This window comes from Heloderma suspectum, chromosome 2 (genome assembly GCF_057233095.1).
Source record: "Heloderma suspectum isolate Gila_16-S chromosome 2, 16-S_ref, whole genome shotgun sequence".
Taxonomy (NCBI): domain Eukaryota; kingdom Metazoa; phylum Chordata; class Lepidosauria; order Squamata; family Helodermatidae; genus Heloderma; species Heloderma suspectum.
The window spans coordinates 212,171,453-212,198,223 of NC_139459.1; the positions used below are offsets into that span (position 1 = coordinate 212,171,453).

General features: G+C 46.9%; 1 protein-coding gene across 1 annotated transcript; it reads right to left on the reverse strand.

Moving 5' to 3' along the window:
* On the reverse strand, positions 1-26,623 carry PVALEF (parvalbumin like EF-hand containing). Its single transcript, XM_084837724.1, has 5 exons — positions 26,289-26,623; positions 15,075-15,190; positions 10,542-10,677; positions 2,684-2,799; positions 1-2,128 (listed from the first exon to the last, which is right to left on the reverse strand). The coding sequence occupies exons 2-5, from the start codon at positions 15,178-15,180 to the stop codon at positions 2,082-2,084; spliced, it is 405 nt and encodes a 134-aa protein (XP_084693850.1). The 5' UTR covers positions 15,181-15,190; positions 26,289-26,623; the 3' UTR covers positions 1-2,081.
* Positions 26,624-26,771: the final 148 nt, after the last annotated feature.

A 26,771-nucleotide genomic window follows, 5' to 3' on the forward strand; every position in this document is an offset into this window, starting at 1 on the left:
ACATGGTTACAGGTGCTTCTTTTTATTATTATTTTACCTTAAATATATATGTCATCCTTTTCTACCACAAGATGATGCATAATCCCAAATAAATGTGTTTAACATCAGGGCAGCAGCCACAAATTCCATTTTGTTCCTGTAGTCATGATTTAAAGTGGTCTAAAATGTGAAACTACACATGGTCAGACTGTCTCTTCTTTTTTTAAAAATCAGCGTTGGCAAACTGGGTTTTGTTCAATGTATCAAGGATGTAGAAGAAGTTGTAAAGCCTAATGGTGGGGGTGGGGAAGAGAAATATTGGTTGTGTGCTTCACAACTGAAGAAATACGCATGAAGTGGCTATCTAAAGCCTGCCCCCCAATAAGACCATTAAGTCCACAGTTAATAAGACCTTTAATAAGACCATTAAAGGCCACACCAGGCTTTTTATCTTGCAACTTACTGGGGCTTCTGCTTCTGGATTCTTTGCAGGATTAAGTTCGCCTCCTGACACAGGCTATTTTTTTTTCCCCGGGGCTGTCTTTCTCTGCAATATCTCAGCAAGTTCTAGATGTTTCATTTTACAGCCACTAGATGGTGCTGTGGTTATAGCACAACCCTGTCATAATACACTGCCAATATCTCTGACTAACGTTCCTTATCAGGTTATCTCCAATCTTCTAAAAAGCTGGATAAAGGTCAGAAAATGCAGGAGATGCCCTGGGGGTTGACAACATTGTGTAAGTGACCACAAACTTCCATGAGTGACCAATCACAAGAATGCAATAAAAACCTTGTGTAGAAATGCTCTGAAATTATCTAGCTGCACTACTGGGATCAGAGCAGACAAGGAATGGGAATTTAACCTGTTCATCCCTTGCTGCAGTCCTGTGGAAAACTCATCCCCTGAAGTTAGTATTTGCACTGGGAAGAGAGGCTTCTCTGGCAGTAGCATCAGCTGTGGTGGGCCCTTGGCAGCTGCCTGATGACGCCATCTGCTTCATCACGTGATATAGACCCAGTTAGTGGGGCTTCACGCATTTATCACTAGGTCTTCCCTTACACCAGCCTTCAACCTGATGCCCTCCAGGTGTTTTGGACTACAGCTGCCTTCAGACACACCCACAAATCAATGGCTAGGGTGATGGAAATTGTCATCCAAATCATCTGGGGGGCACCAGGTTGGGGAAGGCTGCCCTACCCCCATTTGTCTGTGAGCAAAACTGCAGGGTCAAACAAAGGACACTGCAGCTGATGAGGTAAAACAGATGGGTTTTATTTGCCTTAGCCAGGACATGACCAAAGTAGCATTTTCCTCTGGTGGAGTAAAACCCACAAGGCTCTCGTAGTTCCATATTGGAAGGCTAGCACTGGGGTTAGGAGAGAGAGAAAATATGGCATTAAGAGGAGGTGGGTTGTGGGTAGGTTCTAAGACAATGCACATACACACCCTATTCACTTCCATGTTCTCTATAACATAAGCCTGACCCTCACTGGATATCGAGCTTCCCTTCCAGTGGCAAAGACAGGAGCCAATGGAAACAGGCAGGATTTGAGTTCAAGGAAAATGGAGGGACCAGGGCGTTGCTAAGTTTGATGAACTAGGACTGAGGGATTGCTTGCCACTAAGCCAGGGGGAGCATGAGGCATCTGGCGATAATTGTCTTTAGGATTTAGAGAACTGGTCTCACTCAGTTACCGTCACTGGAGTCTTCCACTGGAGAAGCACTTGCTGGCCCAGATGAGATCATAGTTCTGGGGAAGGTGGCATGGTCTGGAGGGAACATATTTAAGGGGTAGGACTAGGTATACCATGACTGACTGGTTCCCCAGAGAGTCACAGAAAGAGCATAAGTAATGCAGTTGGATCCTTTCTGTCCTCAGTGGGGATATCCCAACCTGAACACTACAGCGACCTCTCAGCAAGCCTTGACAGCAAGCTGGACATTTCCCCCTCCCACCCTGCAAAAATAATAGGGAGAGGGTCTTTCAACAAGAACAACATGATCAGAGACACAGATAGGCAGGCAAGCTCCAATACACCCCACCCTTGCGCAACACTCTCGACTAGGGAAGTAGGAGGCAGTTTGTCTTCTGCTCGTCTATTTCTTCTTTGGAATCTTCTCCTTCGTAACCATATCGGAAAATTCTGCAAGGGAAAAAGTTAGCTTGAAGTGGGTAGGTCTGAGATTCGAGACGGACTACTTAAGGTAGTAATTCCCCCAACTCCCTCACACCTTTTTTTTCTTCCTTTCTAAAGATAATAAGCAAGTGCTGCTTCATAATTTTTTGGAATCCTGTCACCCATCCCACCCTATGAACCATACATTTCCCCTCCACTGTGTGGCATTGTTCCCAATGCCTAGCCCAAGAAGAGGCCATAGATGGAGGCCATTTTCTATAAGGCAGTGCAGTCCTTTATTTCTGGACATACTTCTTTATTAGTGAAGAAATGGCTCCGGTTGTGTGCAACTCCACATACGGAATTTTACCACTTCATAGCAACTTTGCTGCCCCTTTGCCTGTTTGAACCTAGATTTTTACACTTTCCTGTAAAATATCGGAGACAGAAAACTGGACTAGGTAGACCCACCCAGTTCTAAATAAGATCGGCTGTTCCTAGGTGACTCTCTGCTTCAGAGACACCACAGACTCAGTGTGAGAATCAGACAGTCATCATTGCCATGGTACATCCCCTGCCCACCTTGAAAATCAATCCGCCCATCCCCGTCTGTGTCAGCTGCTTGGATTATGGCTTCGGCATCTTCATCTGATAAGGGAACCACTGGCATGTTGCTGGGCACTGTGGACAAGATGTACCTATGGGCAGGAAGGGAGAATCGAAACACAGAGCGGGGAAGCATGTGGCTGAGATTGCTACTCTTCAGAAGAAACAAGCCGCAACAGTGTTTTACAGACTAGGCTGAGAATTGTTATTCAAGACTGCCCCTGAGGAAAGACTTATTCCCAAACTCATTGGGCTTTAATAAATCCCTGTGCACCTGGAGGTCTCCCCCCCCCCACCCCCACTTTTTTCTGTGATTGGTTTGTCATTGGTTTTTCCTGAGTTTATTTTTCAGCCTGGAGCAGAGCCAGTACCACAACCAATGCTTTTTGTTTTGCATGATATTCTAACCACTAGGCTGTTCTTCCACATACATGATTAATTGTCCAAGAGCAGGTCTCTCCAGTTTTCCACCTAGCCTTTTTGAATAGTGACAAGCCCCATAAGCACCTGGTTCCCCACAAAACACTTCAGGACTTTCCCTGTCCAGTTACCTCAGAGCCTTTTCAGCTTGTGAGCTTGAAGTGAAAAGTGAATCCCAAAATTGTGTGTGTGGGTGTGTGTGTGGGGGGGGGGGTTTGAAGAAAGCATACCCATCTGCCCAAGTTTTTATTATTTATTTATTATTAAATTTATTAATCGCCCATCTGGCTGGTCACCCAGCCACTCTGGGCGATGTACAACATATAATAAAACAGTTTAAAACAATAAAATTCTACAATAAAAACATTTTCTAAAATACCCTAACCCACCCCAAATGCCTGCCTGAACAACCACGTTTTTAATGCATGGCAAAAGCTCATTAAAGTGGGGGCATGGCGGAGTTCCCTAGGGAGGGAGTTCCACAGAGTGGGGGCCACCACAGAAAAGGTCCTCTCCCTCGTCCCCACCAGTCTAGCTGTCCTGGCTGATGGGACAGAGAGGCCATCCGAGGCTGATCTTGTTAAGTGGCCTGTCTGGTGTTGCTGGAGGCACTCCTTAAGATAGGCTGGGCCGGAATCATACAGGGTTTTAAAGGTCAAAACCAACACCTTGAATTTGGCCCGGAAAACAACTGGTAAGCAGTGCAACTCCTTCAGCACTGGAGTGATGTGATCTCGCCGGCGGCTGCCTTTAATCAGGCGAGCCGCCGCGTTCTGTACCAGCTGCAGCTTCCAAACCGTCTTCAAGGGTAACCCCACGTAGAGCGCATTACAGTAGTCTAAATGAGTGGAGACCAGGGCATGTACTACCGATGGTTGCAGATGGTCGGGAAGGAAGGGGCGCAGCCGCCGTATCAGATGGAGTTGATACAGCGCTGTCCGGCTCACAGCTGACACCTGAGCCTCCATGGACAGCTGGGAGTCCAAAATGACCCCCAGGCTGTGGACCTGGTCTTTCAAGGGTAGCCGTACCCCATTCAACACCAGGTCAACATCCCCCAGCCTCCTCTTGTCTCCCTCCAAAAGTACCTCGATCTTGTCAGGGTTTAGCTTCAGCTTATTCCACCCCATCCAGCCACTCACCGTCTCCAGACATTTGGATAGGGATTCTACGGCCAACCTTGGTGAAGATTTGAATGAGAGGTAGGGCTGTGTGTCATCCGCATATTGATGACACCGCACCCCAAACCTCCTGATGATAGCCCCCAGCAGCTTCACATAGATGTTAAATAGCACTGGGGAGAGGATGGAACCCTGTGGCACCCCACAAGTGAGTGGCCACGGGTCCGAAACCTCGCCCAGTGCTACCCTCTGGTGCCTGCCGGAGAGGAAGGACCGGAACCACCGCAATACGGTGTCATAGAATAGAATCATAGAATCATAGAATAGTAGGGTTGGAAGGGGCCTACAAGGCCATCGAGTCCAACCCCCTGCTCAATGCAGGAATCCAAGTCAGAGCATCCCCGACAGATGGCTGTCCAGCCTCGTCTTGAACGCCTCCAGTGTGGGAGAGCCCACCACCTCCCTAGGGAATTGGTTCCATTGTTGTATTGCTCTAACAGTCAGGAAGTTTTTCCTGATGTTCAGCCGGAATCTGGCTTCCTGTCACTTGAGCCCATTATTCCATGTCCTGCACCCTGGGATGATCAAGAAGAGATCCTGGCCTTCCCTTCTGAGACAACCTTTCAAGTACTTGAAGAGTGCTATCATATCTCCCCTCAGTCTTCTCTTCTCAAGGCTAAACATGCCCAGTTCTTTCAGTCTCTCTTCATAGGGCTTTGTTTCCAGTCCTCTGATCATCTTTGTTGCCCTCCTCTGAACCCTCTCCAGTTTGTCTGCATCCTTCTTCAAGTGTGGTGCCCAGAACTGGACACAGGACTCCAGATGAGGCCTAACCAGAGCTGAGTAGAGAGGAACTAGTACTTCCCGGGATTTGGAAGCTATGCTTCTATTAATGCAGCCCAAAAGAGCATTTGCCTTTTTTGCAGCCACATCACATTGTTGGCTCATATTCAGCTTGTGATCGACAACAATTCCAAGATCCTTCTCGCTTGTAGTGTTGTTGAGCCACGTATTCCCCATCTTGTAACTGTGCATTTGGTTTCTTTTTCCTAGGTGCAGAACTTGGCATTTATCCCTATTAAATGTCATTCTGTTGTTTTCTGCCCAGCGCTCCAGTCTATCCAGATCACTTTGAATTTTGTTTCTGTCTTTCAAAGTATTAGCTATCCCGCCCAATTTGGTGTCATCTGCAAATTTGATCAGCATTCCCTGCACCTCCTCCTCCAAGTCATTAATACAAATGGTGAAGAGCACTGGGCCCAGGACTGAGCCCTGCGGTACCCCTCTCGTTACCTCTCCCCAGTTTGAGAAGGTCCCATTGATAAGCACTCTTTGAGTCCGATTCTGTAGCCAACTGTGGATCCACCAGATCATTGTTTCATCTAGCCCACTTTGAGCTAGTTTGCTGATCAGGAGATCATGGGGCACTTTGTCGAAAGCTTTCCTGAAGTCGAGGTATATGATATCTACAGCATTCCCATGGTCTACAAGGGAGGTGACTTGATCAAAAAATGAGATCAGATTTGTCTGGCAGGACTTGTTTTTGACAAATCCATGTTGGCTTCGAGTAATCACGGCATTGTTGTCAAGGTGCTTGCAGATGGATTGCTTTATCATCTGCTCCAGAATTTTCCCAGGGATTGATGTCAGACTGACTGGTCTGTAGTTCCCAGGTTCCTCCTTTTTACCCTTTTTGAAGATAGGGACAACATTAGCCTTCCTCCAGTCATCTGGCACTTCCCCTGTCCTCCATGATTTCTCAAAGAGAACAGACAGCGGTTCTGAGAGTTCTTCTGCCAGTTCCTTTATGACTCTAGGATGCAGTTCATCTGGCCCTGGAGATGTGAACTCATTCAAAGTAATTAGGTATTCCATGACCATATGCCTATCGATCTCAAGCTGCAATCCTGCCCCTTCAGCCTGCACTTCGCCTTTGCCTGGCCCTGGAGATGTGAACTCATTCAAAGTAATTAGGTATTCCATGACCATATGCCTATCGATCTCAAGCTGCAATCCTGCCCCTTCAGCCTGCACTTCGCCTTTGCCAGGGGGGTCATAGACCCTCTTTTGGGAGAAGACTGAGCCAAAGTAGGAATTGAGCACTTCTGCCTTTTATTTGTCATCTGTTATCGTTTTGCCATCCTTATTTAATAGCTGAACCACCATTTCTTTCCTCTGCCTTTTACTATGCACGTAGCTGAAGAAAGGCTTTTGGTTGTTTTTAGCATCCCTTGCTAACCTCAGCTCGTTCTCAGCTTTAGCCTGCATCCCTGCAATTCTGTGCTACCTGCCTGTACTCTTCCTTTGTTACTTGGCCTTCTTTCCACTTCCTAATTTTGTCCTTTTTTGTTTTCAGGTAATCTCTAAGCTTTTTGTGAAGCCACATTGGCTTCTTCTGTTGTCTTCCACCTTTTCTTCTTGTTGGAATTGTTTGTGATTGTGCCTTGAGAATTTCCTTTTTTAAAAGCTCCCACCCATCTTGGACTCCTTTTCTCATTAGCGTCACTTGCCATGGCACCTTACTGATCATTGTTCTGAGTTCATTAAAATCAGCTTTCCTAAAATCCAGGGTACGCATTTGACTACACTCGGCTTTTGCTTCCCTTAGAACCAAGAACTCAAGTGCAACATGGTCGCTTTCCCCCAGAGTTCCTGTAACTGCTACTTTATCCACTAAGTCATCTCTGTTGGTTAAGATCAAGTCAAGGATAGCCGATCCTCTAGTTCCTTCCTCTACTTTCTGTAGGAGGAAGTTATCCGCCACACAAGTCAGGAATTTCCTGGAGGGGCCATGTTTTGCAGAATTTGTCTCCCAACAAATATCGGGGAAATTGAAGCCCCCCATTACTACTACATCATGCTTCCTTAAAACATTGGCTATTTGCTTTTCAAAAGTTTTATCCTCGTCTTCTCCTTGGTTGGGTGGCCGGTAGTAGACTCCAACCACCAGGTTCCTTTTATTCTTTGCTCCATTTATTTTGATCCGGATGCTCTCGATGGGGCTACCAAGCTCATCCTCCTGTATTTCTGTGCAGAGATATGTATTTTTCACATACAGTGCAACCCCACCTCCCTTTCTGTTCCTCCTGTTCTTTTTGAACAAGTTATATCCTTCAATTGCTGTATTCCAGTCATGAGAGTCATCCCACCAAGTCTCAGTTATACCTATCAAGTCATAATTTCCCTCCTGCATTAAGAGTTCAAGTTCGTTCTGTTTGTTTCCCATACTCTGGGCATTAGTATATAGACATCGAAGACCATGTGCTTCATAGTCTGGCTTTCTTTCTACATGTGTCTGAAGACTATTATTGGGCGCTATCAGAGCTGTTCTCTCCGTTGCAGTGCATGCGCCTATGTCCATTGTTACCCCCAACATTACATCTCCCTTCCCCGTAGGATTCAGTTTAAAGCCCTCCTGATGAAGTTCTTCATGCTGTGGCCAAACACATTCTTCCCATCCTTTGTGAGGTGCAACCCGTCCCTTGCCAACAGCCCATCTTCCAGGAAGTATAGCCCGTGGTCCCAGAATCCCAAACTCTCTCATCGGCACCACCTTCGTAGCCAGCCATTCACCCGGAGTATTTTTCGTTCCCTTTCTATCCCTCTTCTAACTACTGGAAGGATGGATGAGAAAATTATCTGGGCCCCAAAGTTCTTGAGTTTCCTTCCCAAAGCTTCAAAGTCTGACAGGATTTCTTCGTAGCTCCGCTTGGCGGTATCATTTGTTCCCACATGGATGAGAAGAAAGGGATACCTGTCAGTGGGCTTTATGAGTGCAGGCAACCTTTCAGTCACATCTCTAATTCATCCTCCCGGGAGACAACATACCTGGCGAGTCCACGGGTCTTTGCGACATATTTGGGTCTCGATCCCACGCAGCAAGGAGTCTCCCACTACTACCACTCTTCTCTTCTCCTTGTTGTAGGCCTTGGTTTCATCGCCTCTGTTTGACTGACCTTCAGCCTCTTGCTCACTCTCATGTAGGTTCCCCTGTGATTCTTCCTCTGCAGGCTGTCCTCCAGTCTCATCCGCAAGTACCTGGAATCGGTTCCACAGCTCCACTGCTTCCACTGGCGCAGAGTGGCGTCTTGTTCTTCTTCTCCTAACTGTCACCCTTTTCCAAGGAGTATCCTCTACTCCATTTGTCTCCAATGTCTCCAGTGTCTCCAATGCCCAACCCCTCCAGGCGGTCCAGGAGGATACCATGGTCAATGGTATCAAAAGCCGCTGAGAGGTCGAGGAGAACAAGGAAGGGGCATTCACCCCTATCCAGAGCCCTCCTCATATCATCCCCCAAGGCGACCAAGGCTGTTTCTGTCCCATGCACAAACCTGAAGCCCGACTGAAATGGGACTAGATAATCAGTTTCTTCCAAGTGTGCCTTCAACTGCATCGCCACCACCCGCTCAATCACCTTGCCCCAAAATGGCAGATTTGAGACTGGACGAAAGTTGTTCAGAACCTGAGGATCCAAGGAGGGCTTCTTTAAGAGACGTCTTATCACTGCCTCCTTGAGGGCTGATGGCATCACTCTCTCCTCAAGGGAGGCATTCACTACCACCCTGATCCCCTCACCCAGTCTTTCTCTGCAGCCCATAATGAGCCAAGATGGGCAAGGATCAAGTAAGCAGATGGTCGGCCTTACAGATGAAAGCACCTTGTCCACTTCATCAGGAAGAAGAAGCTGGAACCGATCCCACAAAACCGGTTTGCCACAGGCCGCCTCTTGCTCACTAACTGTATCCACAGCGTGCGGAGTAACACTCCTAATCTGATCAATTTTATCTGCAAAGTGCCTTGCCAAGGCCTCACAGGAGGCCTTAGAATGTTCCAGTGGTTCCAGAGCCACTGGACCGACCAGGCTCCGAACCACTTGGAACAGCCTCCTGGGACAGCACTCTGCAGACACGATAGAGGCAGCATAATATTCCTTTTTTGCTGCCTTCACCACCACGTGATAGGCTGAAGATACAGCTCTAGCCCGTGTCTGATTGTCTTTGGAGCGAGACTTCCGCCACCGGCGTTCTAGCCGTTCACCTCCTGTTTCAGAGCTCGTAACCGTGGATTGAACCATGGTGCAGTCCGAGCCCTGTTCAGGGGGAGAGGTCATTTCGGAGCCACCTGATCTAATGCCCCAGTGATTGCGGCATTCCAGCCACCCACCAGGGTCTCGACTGAGTGGCCGTTGGTGTGCCCCAGAGAATCCCCAAGCGTGTTCAGGAATCCATTTGGATCCATAAGATGCCTGGGGCGGACCATTTTAATGGGTCCTCCACCCCTGTGGAGGGGTTGTGGAACCGAGAAGTCCAACGTCACCAGTGATCTGACCATGATAAGGGGGTGGTGGATATACCCCCGACTTCCAGATCACTCCCCGCTTCTCCAGAAACAAACACAAGGTCTAGCGCATGACCGGCTACATGGGTGGGCCCAGTTAGAATATGGTGCAGCTCCCAGGAGGCCATGGTCTCCATGAAGTCCCGAGGTGCTCCCGTGAGGATGGCCTCCGAATGTACGTTGAAGTCCCCCAACACCAATAAGTTAGGGGACTGTACACGCACATCAGAGACCACCTCAAGCACCTCGGCCAGGGAGTCAGCCGTGCAGCTGACAGTACACAAGCAGAATCCCCAGACTGCCCTTCAGGCCCAACCTCCAGTACATGCACTCAGCAACCTTGGTCTCCCGGAGAGGGGGTCTGGTGAAGACCAAGGACTCTCGGTAGATAACAGCCACTCCCTCTCCCCAATCCCCAGCCCTAGGTTGCTGTGCATATGAAAATCCGCCTGGACACACGGCTGCAAGGGTTGGAGCAGCAGCCTCGGCCAGCCAGGTCTCCGTAATACATGCCAGGTCTGCACCCTCATCCAGGATCATGTCATGGATGAGGGAGGTTTTCTGGGTAACAGACCTGGCATTGCAGAGCAGCAAACGAAGGCCAGAAGATGGGGTCACGCCTCCCCCAGCCATCCTTTGGCTTTGGACAGGCCCGGAGCAGGGGACAGATACTACACATCTCTCCCTTGTTCCCCTTACCTGGCATGGCCTGCCCCTAGTGCTCTGCCAGTGCCTGCTGCCCAGCCTTGGTATGTTCTGGCCCCCAACAATCCCCCCACTGCCTCCATCAGGTGGACACATGCCCCCTCGATCCCGCCTATCAGGCAGGCTACCCACCCCTAAAAACACAACAAAATCCCCCAGAAATTAAAAAAACAAAAACAACAGAAAAACACAATTAAAATGTTGACCTCCTCCTGAGGTTCACTGCAATCTGTAGCAAGTTATTATCTTACTTGATTTCATTCCACTCAATGAAGCCGCTGCCATCCTTGTCGAGCACTTCAAAGGCCTTTCGCAAGTGCATCTCCCGCTCGTCTGATGTCAGAAACTTCTGCATGTAATCGAAGAACTTGGCGTAGTTGAATGAAGCTGCAACAGAGTGGGGTGCCTTTTAATTTAAAAAACTACTTTGTTACGGTCAAAAGTAAATTTGGGCTGCATGGCTTCACAGCAATTTCATGAGTGTGCTCTGATTTCCCATACAGAGCATAACTATAGGTCACTTTTCGCGTTACGCAGAGGGAGGGGCATTCTGAGAGCATCTTGCCAAAGAGCCCCTGCTAAACCTGGAGCTGGCACTGCCAATATCCATGAGGATCAAGGAGCACACATCTAGGGTCCCAAATCCATTTGGGACCCTAGAGGTCTTCATACAGAACTTTTGCTGTTAAACCACCTCCATCAGGCTCTGTCCTCAACTGTCACCACCAGCAGCCATTCCGGCAGGCTGCAGCAGAGGGGGATAAGGTAGGAAGCAGGGCCGTCTCACCAGCCTTGTGGAAAGATCACCTGCTTTCCCCCTTCTTCCCTCTTCACTCCTTCTTCATTTTGTGTCTTGCCTTTTTAGATTCTAAGCCTGTAGGCAGGGCCTGTCTTATTTTTATTGAGTGTATAGAAGCTTTTTGGCTGAGGAACAAGATAAAAATACATTTACATAAATAAACAAATTATGAAGACTTAAACTTTCATGGGCTTAACAATAAACAATATGTAACCACAGTTAAGTGGTTACAATTTCACAGCCCAGAACTGGGCAAACCTCTGAGGAATATCAGTGCAGCTCCACACTGAGTTTTGGTTAGAGTTATGGTTCAGATTCCCCTTCATGGATCACTTCCTTGTTGTGGCGAAGGGGCTTGCATAACTCAGTGAAGCCATAAGCTATGCCATGCAGGGCCACCCAAGACGGACAGGTCATGGCGGAGAGTTCTGACAAAATGTGGTCCACTGGAGAAGGAAATGGCAACCCACTCCAGTATTCTTGCCAAGAAAACCCCATGGAACATATCACAAGGCTAAAAGATATGACGCCAGAAGATGAGACCCTCAGGTCGGAAGGTGTCCAGTATACTACTGGGGAAGAGAAGAGGGAATTTCCAAGTAGCGCCAGAAAGAGTGAAGCGGCTGGGCCAAAGCCGAAAGGACACTCAGCTGTGGATGTGCCTGGTGGTGAAAAGAAAGTCCGATGCTGTAGAGAACAATATTGTTGAGGAACCTGGAATGTAAGATCAATGAATCAAGGTAAGCTGGAGGTGGTCAAACATGAGATGGCAAGATTGAACATCGACATCTTGGGAATCAGCGAACTCAAATGGACAAGCATGGGCGAATTTAATTCAGGTGACGATTATATCTACTACTGTGGGCAAGAATCCCTTAGAAGAAATGGAGTAGCACTCATAGTCAATAAAAGGGTGGGAAAAGCAGTACTGGGGTACAATCTCAAAAACGATAGAATGATCTCAGTACGAATCCAAGGCAAACCATTCAACATCACAGTAATTCAAGTCTATGCCCCAACCACTGATGCCGAAGAAGCTGAGGTTGATCGGTTCTTTGAAGACCTACAACACCTTCTAGAACTAACACCAAAAAAAGATGCCCTCTTCATCATAAGGGATTGGAATGCTAAAGTAGGAAGTCAAGAAATCACCAGGATAACCATGTTTGCCTATGGCCTTGGTGTACAAAATGAAGCAGGACAAAGGCTAATACAGTTTTGCCAAGAGAACATGCTGATCATATTAAACACTCTTCTACATGTGGACATCACCAGATGGTCAATATCGAAATCAGATTGATTATGTACTTTGCAGCTATACAGCTCTATACAAGACCTGGAGCTGACTGTGGTTCAGATCATGAGCTTCTTATTGCAAAATTTTGGCTTAAATTGAAGAACGTAGGGAAAACCACTAAACCATTCGAGTATGACCTAAATCATATCCCTTATGAATATACAGTGGAGGTGAGGAATAGATTTCAGGGATTAGACCTGATAGACAGAGTGCCTGAGGAACTATGGATGGAGGTCCGTAACATTGTTCAGGAGGCAGCAACGAAATCCATCCCAAAGAAAAAGAAATGCAAGAAAGCCAAGTGGCTGTCTGATGAGGCTTTACAAGTAGCTGAGGAAAGAAGGGAAGCGAAAAGCAAGGGAGAAAGGGGAAGATATATCCAACTGAATGCAGAGTTCCAGAGAATAGCAAGGAGAGACAAGAAGGCCTTCTTAAATGAACAATGCAAATAAATCAAAGAAAACAATAGAATGGGAAAGACTAGAAATCTCTTCAAGAAAATCGGAGATATCAAGGGAATGTTTTGTGCAAAGACGGGCATGGTAAAGGACAAAGAAGGCAGGGGCCTAACAGAAGCAGATGAGATTAAGAAGAGGTGGAAAGCATACACAGAAGAACTATACAGGAAAGATCTGAATGTCCCTAATAGCCATGATAGCGCGGTCACTGAACTTGAGCCGGACATCCTAGAGAGTGAAGTCAAGTGGGCCTTGGGAAGCATTACTAACAACAAAGCTAGCAGAGATGACAGTATTCCAGCTGAGCTATTTAAGATCCTAAAAGATGATGCTGTTAAAGTGCTGCACTCAATATGCCAACAAATTTGGAACACTCAACAATGGCCACAGGACTGGAAAAGGTCAGTTTACATTCCAATTCCAAAGAAGGGCAATGCCAAAGAGTGTTCAAACTACCGTACAATTGTGCTTCTTTCGCATGCCAGCAAGGTTATGCTCAAAATCCTACCAGCTAGGCTTCTGCAGTATGAGAACCGAGAACTACCGGAAGTACAAGCTGGGTTTCGAAGAGGCAGAGGAACTAGAGATCAAATCGCCAACATTCACTGGATCATGGAGAAAGCAAGAGAATTCCAGAAAAATGTCTATTTCTGCTTCATTGACTGCACTAAAGCCTTTGATGGTGTGGATCACAACAAACTGTGGCAAATTCTGAAAGAGATGGGAGTACCAGACCACCTTGCCTGTCTCCTGAGAAACCTGTACGAGGGTCAAGAAGCAACAGTAAGAACCAGACATGGAACAACCAATTGGTTCAAAATTGGGAAAGGAGTACAACAAGGCTGTATATTGTCGCCCTGCTTATTTAATTTATATGCAGAGTACATCATGAGAAACGCCGGGTTGGATGAATCACAGGTCGGAATTAAGATTGCCGGGAGAATTATTAACAACCTCAGATACGCAGACGATACCACCCTAATGGCAGAAAGCAAAGAGGATCTCAAGAGCCTCTTGTTGAGGGTGAAAGTGGAGAGTGCAAAAGCTGGTTTGAAACTCAACATTAAAAAAACTAAAATCATGGCATCTGGCCCCATCACTTCCTGGCATATAGAAGGGGAAGCAGTGACAGATTTTACTTTCTTGGGCTCCAAGATCATTGCAGACGGTGACTGTAGCCATGAAATTAAAAGATGCTTGCTCCTTGGGAGGAAAGCCATGGCAAACCTAGACAGCATAGTAAGAAGCAGAGATATCACCTTGCTGACAAAGGTTCGTATAATCAAAGTATGGTTTTCCCAGTAGCAACGTATGGCTGTGAGAGCTGGACTATAAGGAAGGCTGAGCGCCGAAGAATCGATGCTTTCGATCTGTGGTGCTGGAGAAGACTCTTACAAGTCCCCTGGACTGCAAGGAGGTCAAATCAGTCAATCCTAAAGGAAATCAACCCTGACTACTTATTGGAAGGACAGATACTGAAGCTGAAGCTCAAATATTTTGGTCACCTAATGCGAAGAGAAAACTCCCTGGAAAAGACCCTGATGCTGGGAAAGATTGAAGGCAAAAGGAGAAGGGGACGGCAGAGGATGAGATGGCTAGACATCATCACCGATGCAATGAATATGAACTTGAGCACACTCCGGGACAGAGCACAGGACAGGAAGGCCTGGCGTGCTATGGTCCATGGGGTCACGAAGAGTCGGACACGACTGAACAACAACAAGAACAGTGGTTCAGATTAAAGATCACTTGCAGTTTAGCTAACCCTTTCACGCTATTTAATCTGTCCTCAGAGTGTTGTCCACTCTTCGAATTCAGGTCTGTGAGGTGTGTCATTCTGCATGGTTTGATGTGTGTATGGAATGTAAGCATGTTAATTCCTCCAAATGAGCTAATCTAGTGATCTGTTGTATGTAGTTTTTTTATATTATTATTATTATTTTATTGCATTTATATCCCGCCTTTTTTCCTCTTGCAAGGAACCCAAGGTGGTTTACATTATCCTCTCCATTTTATCCTCGCAACAACAACCCTGTAAGGTAGGCTGGGCTGAGAGTCTGTGACAGGCCTAAAGTCACCCAATGAGCTTCCATGGCCGGGTGGAGACTAGAAGCCGGATCTCCCGGCTCCCGGTCCAACACTCTCACCACTACACCACACTGGTATTCACCCTGACCCATGCCCATTATCCCTTGCAAATGCTTTGGGTCCTGTTCCCTCTCTTCCTTACCATGATGCCTCATGTCTGAAGGCAGCAGGTCAAGATCTGAGTCAGTCAGGGATGTCCCCATGGCCAAGGCCATCTTCTTGACTTGGCAATTAAAATCGTCCTCCATACTGCTGTTGCTGGCAAAAGAAATGGAATGTGGACGTGAGAAAATGCAGTTATATTAGACTTGCGCATAGGCAATGCTAGTACCTCTCGAGCATTCCCTGTGATCCATCCTAACCTCCTCTGCACAACTTCTCTGCACAGAGAAATCAATAAGAACAGAGAAAGGTGCAAAATATCAGCATCTTAACATCAGCAGATAAGTCTCAGGACTGTTTTCAAATAGTATTTATGAAGCACGTTTCAGTCTGGAAAGTGCTTAACGTAAACTTGCTCAGTAATTCTTGCAATAACCATATTAGATCATAATCCCTTCTATTTCTGAACTTTAGAGGTGAGTGCCGATGCTTATGTACCCAAAACGGCACCACCCACCCACAAGAGGGAGGTAGCAGCATGGTCGGGGAAACCCGACGGTTTGCAGAAGTACCAAAAAAAAGAGAAAAGAAAGCGGGGATGGGAACCAATGGGGAAAACTCCTCAAAACAGCCCAATGAGGACTGAACTTGCTCCGTGGTCATGGAATGCTGACTAACTGTTGCAAGGAAGAAAACAGAGTGAGAGGAAGAATGTAATGCATTCCTGGAAGAGGGCATAGCTGGTTAACTGACTGGAACACTTAACGGGAGTAACTCCACACTGCAACATTTTGTTGCAGGTCTCACTTGTAATCCTTAATGCACTTTCAAGCGTTCAAAGCACTTCATATGCATTATCTAGTTGTAATCCTTACATTGACCCAGTAAGGTAAGCCAGTATTATGATTATTATTTCCCCATGCTGCAGGTGGAGGGACTGAGGCTGAGGGAGAGTTGCTTGTTAGGAGCACTTGTGAGCTCATGGCAGAGCTGAGATTTCCACTGGGAACTTCCTGATTCATAGCTCACTCTCTTAGCCACAACCCTGTATCAGCTCCTAGGCAGGCCACTTAATGAGTTTGTGATGAAACTGATCTTAAAACCAGGGACCTCCTGGCTCACCTCTCATGCTCTTAGCCTTTACGCTACACCCTTACATATGAAATTTGGAAATACAGGTGTATCTGGATGTTGGGGGGAAAACCTGCACCACTGTGTCTGTGCCTATTACTGTTCTTCCATGGGGAAACGACAATAGCTAGTGGATAAATCCATCCCAAATGAGTGCATACCCACCAGAAACCAAAACAGACGTATGTGTGATCCTCCCACATGAAGGTGTACACCAGTATACCCCTATGTAGGAAAAGTGTTATGTCCCCAGAGATGTCCTAACCCAAACCTTTATGCGCTACACGTTTTCAAACACCTATTTGCCACATTCGCAAATTACCTTTTTAGGTGTACATGTACCGTTTGTTTGGCTGCCTGAAGGCCAGCAAGTAGGAACATAGGAAGCTGCCTTATACCCGGCCAGACTACTTATCCATCTAGCCCAGTATTGCCCTACTCTTGACTATGAACAGCAGCTCTGTGCCAGAGGCCTTTGCCATCACCTGGCCCTTTTGCCAATGGCTGAATCTGGAACTGTATGCATGCAGTGTGCATCCATGCCTTATGCCCCTGAGCTATGGCCTTTCCCTCCTAGAATCTGGGGAGAGCCCAGACAATTGTATGTGACAGTCATGTCAGCATATTCTTCCTGGCAAAGAAACTTGCTGAAGGTAGGCTGCAAGGCTATACACACTTACCTGGGAGTAAGCCCCATTGAACTGAATGGGACTTAATTCGGAGTAGACATGTATAGGATTGCACTGTAATGCTCTTGCCAAGTCTGGACCCAGAGCAGGGTCTCAAAGCAGAATCCAAACTTACCAAGGAACAATTGAGAAGGTGGCACAGACAGAAGAGAGACTCAGGCCCAAGCTAGATGCCACATGACATCCAGTTGCATGTTTGTTTGTTTATTGTGTTTATTTATTGCATTTATATCCCTCCTTTTTTCCTCTTGCAAAGAACCCAAGCCGGCTTACATTATTGTCCTCCTCCTCTCCATTTTATCCTCACAACAACAACCCTGTGAGGTAGGTTGGGCTGAAAGTCTGTGACTGGCCCAAAGTCACCCAGTAAGCTTCCATGGCTGAGTGGGGAATAGAACCCAGATCTTCCAATTCCTAGTCCAACACTCTCACCACTACACCATGCTGGCTCTCTCCTGTACCTTTCCCCTGACTTCTTTTTAAATTATGATTAACCAAAGCAGCCTCATGGAATGTCGTCATGCTGGGCAGATTTTAAAAGAGCAGGAGTAATCCTGAGTTTGACGAAACATGGCAAGAGCAGAGAGCCATGACAAATGGAAAAGGATCCAACATCGGATCAAAATGGTGACTCTGTGAAAGACTCTGGAAGAGCCGGATTGTGCCTTGTGATGCCTTGGCAAATATTGCTTTGTTAATTCTTCTGGCTGAACTGAATATACCATGGATAAAGGAACACACTTTGCAGGCAACTTTATGCAAACCACAAAATAGTTTGTATGCTGGTTGATGAGTGAGCAACAATTTGCTAGCATGATTTGCTGTTTGGGTATCAGTGATACCCCAACAGCAAGAAATGAGCAATTTCTAGACAGGTCCATCACTAAAGTGTTGAGAGCAATGAGGCACTGTCATTCCCCCGCCTGAAAGAGGAATCCTCTTCAGAGGACAATTGGGAGCCTCCTCAGCCAGATGTCCCTGGGGAACAAGCCACTTCAGGGGACCCTGGGGCTGACCAAGAAGGTCCTGGGTCCTCGGCAGAGAGGATTTCTCCCCCCTCGAAAGGTGGGAAGCTCTGCTCCTGCGTCAGAGGGGGACGCTGAGCCACCACCCAGCCTCAGAAAACACCGGCGCCTGAAGGTACAGGCTAGGACCGTGGCTGGGTGAAGGAGTGCCTGCTTGCAGAAAAAGGCTCCCCAAGAGTAAAGGCCTACTTGGGAGCAAGGCCCTCCTCGTGAGTAGGACTTTTGCCAGAGGGCCTGTGACGGCATGCAGCTGAGCCCTGGGTGGGGCTCCGGCTACATAAGCCTCCGGTTCCCTCTAGCCACTGTTGGAACAATGCTTTTTCTACTAGCTCCGGTGCCTCGCTTCATGACTGATCCTCTGTGCTGCTGACCGTTGGACTCCCACTCAGCTCTTCTCTTTGGACTGTGTTTGTGTTGGACTGCGTACCTGTGTTTTGATCTTGGCTGTGCCTGAGGTCCTGCTCTTGGACTTCTCCTTTCTTGGTGGGTAATACTGTGTGCTTGATCTCTGTCTACCTACTGACTTCTGCTGTGAAGTGCTGTCTTGCTGGACTGATATAACTATGCTTGACCTTTTTGCCTGTCTACTGACTTGCAATTGGATTTGCTGCATAGTTGGACCCTGGGCTGAGCCATAGCAGGACAGGCCTAAAGGACTAAAGGGGATGGCAGAAGAAGCAGCAGGGTCCTGGCACAAAGACAAAGCCCTAGTCCCCAGGCTTAGGAGAATGTCTGGGAACCAATGGTGTCTATGGAAACTAAGCTGCCTTGGAGCAAATGCTTAAGACAGGAAGATATGGGGTAAATAATTAAACTATGGAATTTGCTACCACAAGATGCAGTGATGCCCACCAACTTGGATGGATTTAAAAGGTGATTAGACAAATTAACAGAGGATCAGGCTAATGGCCACTAGTCATTATGGCTATATATTACCTCCAGTATTGGAGGCAGCATGCCAATTGCTGGGGAATGCAAGTGGCGCCGGGGTGTGTGAGGGGTGCTCTTGCACTTGTATTCTGCTTGTGGGCTTCCCTTTGAGGCATCCGTTTGGTCATTGTGTGAACAGAATGCTGGGCTAGAGAGGCCTTTGGTCTGATCAAGCACAGCTGCTGCTATGCCCTTAAATGTAAACTAAGGAGAAAGAATACTAAAGGCAGCGACACAACCTCACAATGTCGAAATGTATCTCCATCAGTATTTCATAGATAGGAAAAAAGGGCGCTCCGGAGTTCATGTAAAACCCTTTATTGCCTTCAACTGCAGAAATCTTTTTTTGCTTATAGTTTCTTTACTAACTCAGGCTTTTTCAAAGTAAGCATACCATAACAGTTTTTTTTTAAAAAAATCAAAGTTAAGAATTTGGGGGGGGGGGGTTAATCTCATAATGAATCTGCTTGCACTCATTATAGAATAGCCACAACTTGAATGCATTCAGCGACATTTGCTATCCAGATTGGTGATTACTGGATTCAGAGGGGGGATTGAAAGGAAGCAGTACATGGTGGCAATTTGATTTACATGAGCCAAGATGCATGCATCCTCCTCCTCCCATCCACACTCCCTGCTGAGAGTGAAGGAAGACCTAGCCTTTTTAGAGCGAGATCACTCTTGAAGCACCAGCTTGACGTTCAGGCCACTTGTGTCTTTCCTCTCCTGGGTCAAACTCTTTTTTAATGGTTTTGCAAGCTGTGTGATACACTGATTGGCTTCTGCCCCATGATGTTACCAAGAAATTTCTACACACGCGTGCGCACACACACAATCCCTGGAGTGATTTTGCATTTTTTTAAAAAAATGTTTTCTAAAAAAAAAACTTGGTGAATGAATACATAAACAGTCATGGAACGCTAGTTTTTTTTTTTTTTTTTTTTAAGGCATATAGCCAATTTAAGGGATTGAGGGAATGGAACAAGACTGATGGCTGGGCCAGCATTCACATCACTGTTATGTATGTTTATCACTTAAGCTGTGAAGCTAGGATCATCCTGCAATGGAGAGAGAGATGGAGTGAGTTCCCTTTTAATATTATGTCCATCTTCACTCTAATCTTTTGCTTCTAGAGCCTCTCGGAGAGACACTGAAACCTGAAGAATAACAACTTTAGTATACGTATTATTTACATGCTAATCAGTTCTTTCGAAGCCCCAACATGCAAAATAGGAGTAGTAATTCAGCAGGGAAAGGTGCCAGAAAATCAGAACTATCCCTAGTAAATGGGGACAATGGTGCACATACAGATGTCTGGTTTAAAGAACGAAGATGTTGTTCACTGGGCTGGTTTGGACATAATGCTAAGACATAGTCTAGTATTATGAGAATGAGCTGTAGTGAGCTCCAGCGATGCACGTGCTGCTTCCCCCACTCCACCCTGTGCAGCTGCAAACCTGGACAAATTGTGGTTAGTCTTAACTGCAGTTAGTGGGAACAAGCCAACTTCAAGGTGTAGTTGGTACAGTATTCACTAACTGTAGTTAAGATTAATCATAGCTGAACGTTTGGACATAACACTAAACTGTGGTTGATCTAAAATGGAAGCTTCTGATTTCCTCCTTCTGGCTGCACTAGAGGAAGGAAGGGAAGGTGGAGCGCACAAACGAGAGACCTGCTGCAGCTTGTCCTCATAATGCTAAATCATAGTTTAGTGTTACATGCAAACCCTCCCACTGCCACACATAGAAGGAAAAAGCGTTTCTGGAGTTCCCTTGCAACTGTGTAGATTTTCTGTAGAATATTTCGGAAAAGCTGCCTATGAGCAAAAACGAAGAGGCAACTAAATCCATTGTTGAGAAGAGTTGTGTAGTTTTTGTCACTGGCAGCGTTTATGGACAGTCTGGACAGGCATATGCAATGGATGATTCAGCGTTAGGATGACTTTCCTCAAGGCATGACTGCATTTAAGACCCCACTGAGCTCTATTTCCATGTTCCTATGGTAAGTCACTAGGCATACCAGCTCAGGGTAGCCTGTACCTAGTGGCTACTTCTTTCTCACTTTTACACTTGAGTAGGCACAGGGGGTCTGGTCTGGGATTTAACCCCCCACCCCATGTTAGGGTCCCAATCGAGATCAGACTCTTGCACATACAGTAGAATAAAAATTAGCCAAAAAAAGGCATAGCTGCTAAATACAGATTTTGGCCCCCATTCAAGGAGGAGTTTCTACCCATGGTCCATCTCCAACACCATTTACCTTCCCAGATGCATTGGGGGATATTTCAGACATCTGTGCTTGAATTCAGTCCCACATGGTGGGATTGTGCTATTGACTGGGACCCCATCTATATGGCACTGCTTTCACTCCCCACCCCATCACAACTGCGCAGCAATGTGGCTTCGAATCACCATGCTCTGCGATACACTTGCGATGTACTGCTGCTTCCCTAACAGACCCACTGTGCCCTTTTTTTTTTTTTGCTGTTATACTGAAATGTGAAACTGTGCAGTCCCATGAGTGTTGGGGTGCGACGCTTCAGTGGCTGTTTTGTATTTGAGAGGCTCTGCTGTGTCTTTCTATCACTTTTTAGGTAAAAAGTGGGTGTTTTGTGCTCCTTCATTTCTGCACCATCAGTTTGATAGCTCCCCAGCCCGAGTCTCTCGCGATGGTTTGCACCCACAAATGTGAGCGCTACATGCCTAGCCAATGCTCCAAAATGGTGGCCATAGCGATGTTGGTCCTTCCCCAAGTCACCCCCCCCCCGGCCCTTGGGTACTGAGTCCACAACCGTTGTGAAGATACGAAGCTGCAAAAGTGTGATTAAATAGATGAAAATGCCCCTCTGTGCCTCTGTAACTGCACAGCTGCGAAGGGATGGGGGAGTAAAGGAGCGTCACAGAGTGCACGCCTATGACACACTGACTGCAAAATGCAAAGTCAGTTTGGGGGAGGAACAGATGGCCCGCAACGGAGGGGAAACCTGCAGCAAACCCAAAAAATCACAGTAAAATGACTCCTTGGAACTCCGCATTTTCCGGGTGAAAACCATGGATGGCTGCGAAGTCATGACTACGTCATCTATCATGATGGACCTCGACTCGCACCCACCCTGGAGTAATAGCCTGGTGTAGATGGGGCCTGGGATTATCTTCAGTTTAATCTGAGGAAAGGAAGCTTTTGATTGCCTGCTAAAACCACAGGCAGATTCCAAATTCCAGTAAATCCTGTTGCACTGAACTGGCTGCTCATCTTCCCCATCAAGCTGCCCAGGCTCACCCTCTTTGGCTCTTTCCCCATCACTAGCAGCCAAGTGTCTGCCAGCTGAGCTTAACTCCTGGATGAGTCACCATCTCTTCCCAAACCCTGCATTGTTCACTTCATTTGACAGCAACGGCAAAACGCTGGATTACGAAGGAGCATGAGTGATCAAAGAGGAGACTGGTGGTACATTTCTGGAAAAGGAGATGACAGACAAGGATGGCTCCCATCTCAACTGCGGGACCAGGAATCTAGAAGGCCCATTCCTGGGGGTGTGGTCTCTCTTGCGCTAGAAAATGATGAGTGAGGTATGTCTAAGAGTGTGAAAATGTTAATATTCAATTATGCATTATGTGGGTTGGTGTGAAGCAGGAAGTTAAAAAAAGCAGCTTATGCACATCAGGATAGGAAAGCACTCTAGACAGTGTATTTCTTTCTTTTCCCAAGTGAAAGGGTGGGGAAACATTCTGCCACATCTCTGGCAGGCTCTCTAGAGGTCAGATTAAATCGCATGCTGCTCAGAAGCTGCCAGTTGGCCAGGCCATCCCTAAATCACTGTCAATCAGATTATTTTAAAGTATAATAGATAAACCATGCATTAAGTCAGAGGAAAAACAGAGTTGGCTTAGGTAAAAGAGATGCAGGTTAATGTTAGCCCCAGCTGGAGCTCTGTTTCATGCAGAAAAAGAGTACTGTCATTTCTCAAACTCCCCCTCCCTTTATGCAAAATGAACCCTTCTGTAGTTAGTCCAAACTCTTCAGCAACTTCCTAGCACATGCAGACATGCGCGCATGCACACACACACCAGTTCTATCCCTGTTGCAGAGGCATCATCAAAACCAGCCTTCCCCAACTTGGTGCCCTCCAGTTGTTTTGGACTTCAACTCCCATCAGCCTCAGCCTAATGGTCAGGAATTCTGGGGGGTTGTAGTCCAAGACATCTGGAGGGCACCAGGTTGGGAAAGGCCGATCAAGACTGTATTTAAAATTCCACACCTACAGTGAATTCTGTTGCATCCTACAGGAGAGGTGGACATTGTGGGTGCAATAGCAGAATGCATTTGCGGGCAAATTAGCTGCACCATCTCCATCACCCAACTTTTCTTGTCAGCATAGCCTCATGGCTGGGTGGGGGCTGGAGGTGGGAATGGATAGGAATGGTGAATTCAGTTTGTTAGAACATTCACATTCACTGGATAGAACTTGTTTTACATAGTCCTCCAAGCTCTTAGAAGCACACAAGCTGTCTTTCATTCAGCCCTTGAAGAAATACTGCAGAGATTATGTTAATATTGTTAGGACACAAAGGGAATTATGGTGGACAGCAAGTATCTTACGATGTCTGCAAAAAGGGATGGGAGCAATGTATTGGAGCAGGATTGAGCAGAAGTTAGGTTTCCAGTTGTTTTGGACTTCAGCTCCCAGAAGTCCCTGCCAGCATGGCAGGGTCAGGAATGCTGGAAGCTGAAGTCTAAAAAACACCTGGAGATCTCCTTTCTGCCCACCCCTGTTTTAGAGGATGCTGGAACATAGCTGGATGAGAAATAGATTTCCATCTAGACCAGTGGGGCTTCCGAAGTAGGAAGGCAGCAAATCAGTGACACAACCTGGTAACCAAATGAATTTGGGGTGAGAGAGGTTGCCAAGCTAGATAAGCCATGGCAGGTGTCCCTGTGCTGCTACTTAAAGGCCAGTGGAGGTGTCCCCAAATGCAGGGTTTTGTTTACTAATGACCTTTCCCACTGAGGGCTTGGCATCTGCTTGAGCTCCTTTGAAACCTATTGCATGCAAAGACTGCCCACAGCTCTAATGCCTGTGGTGTGTCCATGACAATGATATAATTGGAGCTTAGCAGAATAAACGAACGGCTCCCTTTACAATTGTCACTCTATCACCCTCCTATAGGTTCTGTCCTAGCCCTGCTTTCCCAGTATGAAAACACTCCAGATGTTAAGCAAACGAGGAGCAGAGATGAGACCATGATGACTTTGCAGTGATCCTGAGGAACCCCCCCCCCGCTACACACACACACACACACACACACACACCCCTCTTGTACTTTCCTGAAGCCATCAGAAGCAATGCATTGTGGGTCATGGGCCTGAACACCTAGGAAACATATATAGTGTACTCTTGGACCTGTCTTTTTAACCTGGAGCCCTCCAGATGTCTTGGATGACATATCCCATCATCCTCAGCCAGCTGGCTGGGGATGATGAGAGCTGTAGTTCAACACATCCGGAGACTACCCGGTTGGGGAAGGCTGATTTAGACTATTTTCCTGCCTGGCAGCTAGTTGTGTGGGCCTCAGACCCTCCCCAATGCTCTGCTTCCTTACCACACTAAAAGGGGGGATGCAGCAACACCACCTTGAAGGTCTGCCTTAAACCATAGTTCTTCTCAGCTCTTTCTTTAAGCTCAAAGAAGTGTGTCCTGGCACCCATTATTCCTTGTTGGCAGGAAGGTTGTTTATTTCTGGGGCTTGGCTGGTGCTCTGAAGAAAGCTCCCTCTCCTACGTGCATCTTGACCCCTTCATTCCCTCCTCTTAGGGACTCTTATATTCGCAAGGCAAAGTCTTGTGATGTGAACTAGGTCTAGGATTACACTCAGTCTAAATAACTCAGTTTTCCCAGTGGACCCCCTGTTCTGTCAGACTCTGTCTGCCAAGTGTTTATTTAGGAAAGGACGGTGCAGTTCTTCTCCCTCAGCTTTTGAGAATTCAGAGAGAACAGCCATCCTCTTATGAGAGAACTGCCCCGGAGGTTGTTCGCTGCTCAGCAAATGGAATCGGGAAGCAACCCATGTGGTGATGGTGGGATGCTGGGGTGCTCTGAGTGTCTCCCCCTCCTACTCAATATTTGGACCACAATTTCTTCACTACTGCTGATTGCCAAGCAAACAGGCACTGCCTAAGGTGCTGTTCCATATTATTCATGATTATCCCAAGAAGCTGTAGGTGCTGTACGACCTCACCTCTGCAGCAGACCTATCTCCACTCTTCCTCCATTTTCCTACCCCTCTGGTGTTTACAGGCGCAAGTGTCCGTTGTATGTAGTGCCATGGCAAGGAGGTCCACTTGCTTGCGCTAGACAAGGGCCTTGCTGGAGCTGTGTTGATGGAGGACCTACCCCTTGGTCTATTTGCACCTTGTAATGCCCTGTGGAGGTCCCTCCATTCACCAAACTTTCCTTAGTTATCATTAGTGGGGGTTGTCATATTTTTTCAACTTCAACATTTTTGCAAAACACCCCCTCCCAAAGTTCTTTCAGAGCCGTATTGAAATCTATTTTCCTCATAAAAATAAAACAGCATTTCCACCCCCTCACCAGCTCTGATTTATTCCATGTCTTAATTAAAAAGGCTGCACGTAGCACCCTTGGCACTGAATAACTGTGCAGAAGTAGCACTAGCAGCAGCAGCGGCTGGGTAACAGGCAGGAGCAAAGGGCGGACCAGGAGTTTTGTGGCCAATAGCATAATCCAGCCTCCCCCAACCTGGTGGCCTCTGCATGTTTTGGACTGCAGCTCCGATCATCCCAAATGATGGCCATGTTGGCTGGGGATGATGGGAGCTGTAGTCCAAGACATGCAGAGGGCACCAGGTTGGGGGAGGCTTGAACCAAAAGACACACAGTAATTTGCCTCAAATTGAAAAATCATAAAGTCGATATGAATTACCCACTACCCTCTCAGATTTTGCCAGTCCTTCCCACAGCAACGCCCCCACTGACTCCTATATTACAACCTTCAACGGATGGTTTCAGCAATAGAAGCTTGATTCCTGTTGCATGAAATACCCAGAGATGTTAGCTCTCTGATGGGCTGGTTTTCTATAGCCCTGCTCTAGGTTTTCTGAGCAGTGAAGCCACAGGCAAGAGCAACAACTTGTGAGTAGGGAACATCAATTTAACTACCTGCCAACAGCTTTTTTGGCTCTAAGAACCATTTGGCTATAATTAAATTGGTGTCCCGAACCGGTTTACTAAATCCTGAAACTGTTCTTCCTCCCAGAACTGGAATAGTTGACTTGCCTTCTCCAGTTTCACACATTCTCCCTTTCACTGATCATAGGGTTCTTCTGAGTGTGACTCCAATGGTTTGGGGGAAACTTAGCCATTTATTACTTCTCTAACTATATGCCCCCTCTGTGGCAACTGCATTCGTAATGAGCTTGTCTCTTTCCTAGGCATTGAATATCCACAGCAGGTACTTACCTGCCACAGATTTCCTCAGCTTGAGTCTTGGCAAGCTCCTTTTTGCAAAGCTAAACCATGTCCCTGGCTTTTATAGGTCCAGGTCCGTTTGCTCAGCTTTGCTATTTATGGAGAGAAGCACCTGTCAGGGATGCATCCTGCAATTCTCCTGGGCCCTTTCGAGATGCTAGTGGATCGTCTTAGTGGGTCGTGGTATTATCAATTGCCGCTTGCAATTGGATGCTCAGAATCGTATATCACATTGGGCAAGGAGAAGTTTACAGAGCATGCTCCCCACCACACAAACAAGTTCACCATGATGCAGGAATGATTCTTTCCCGAGAAATGGGTTGAGTGAGGAAGATAATACTCTGCCTTAGAATCACAGGGTTGGGAGGGGCCTACAAGACCATCGAGTCCAACCCCCTGCTCAACGCAGGAAGCCTGATCCCCAGGCGGCCTCCCATCTTCTGTGGCTGTTTCTGTTTCACAACTTTCAGATTT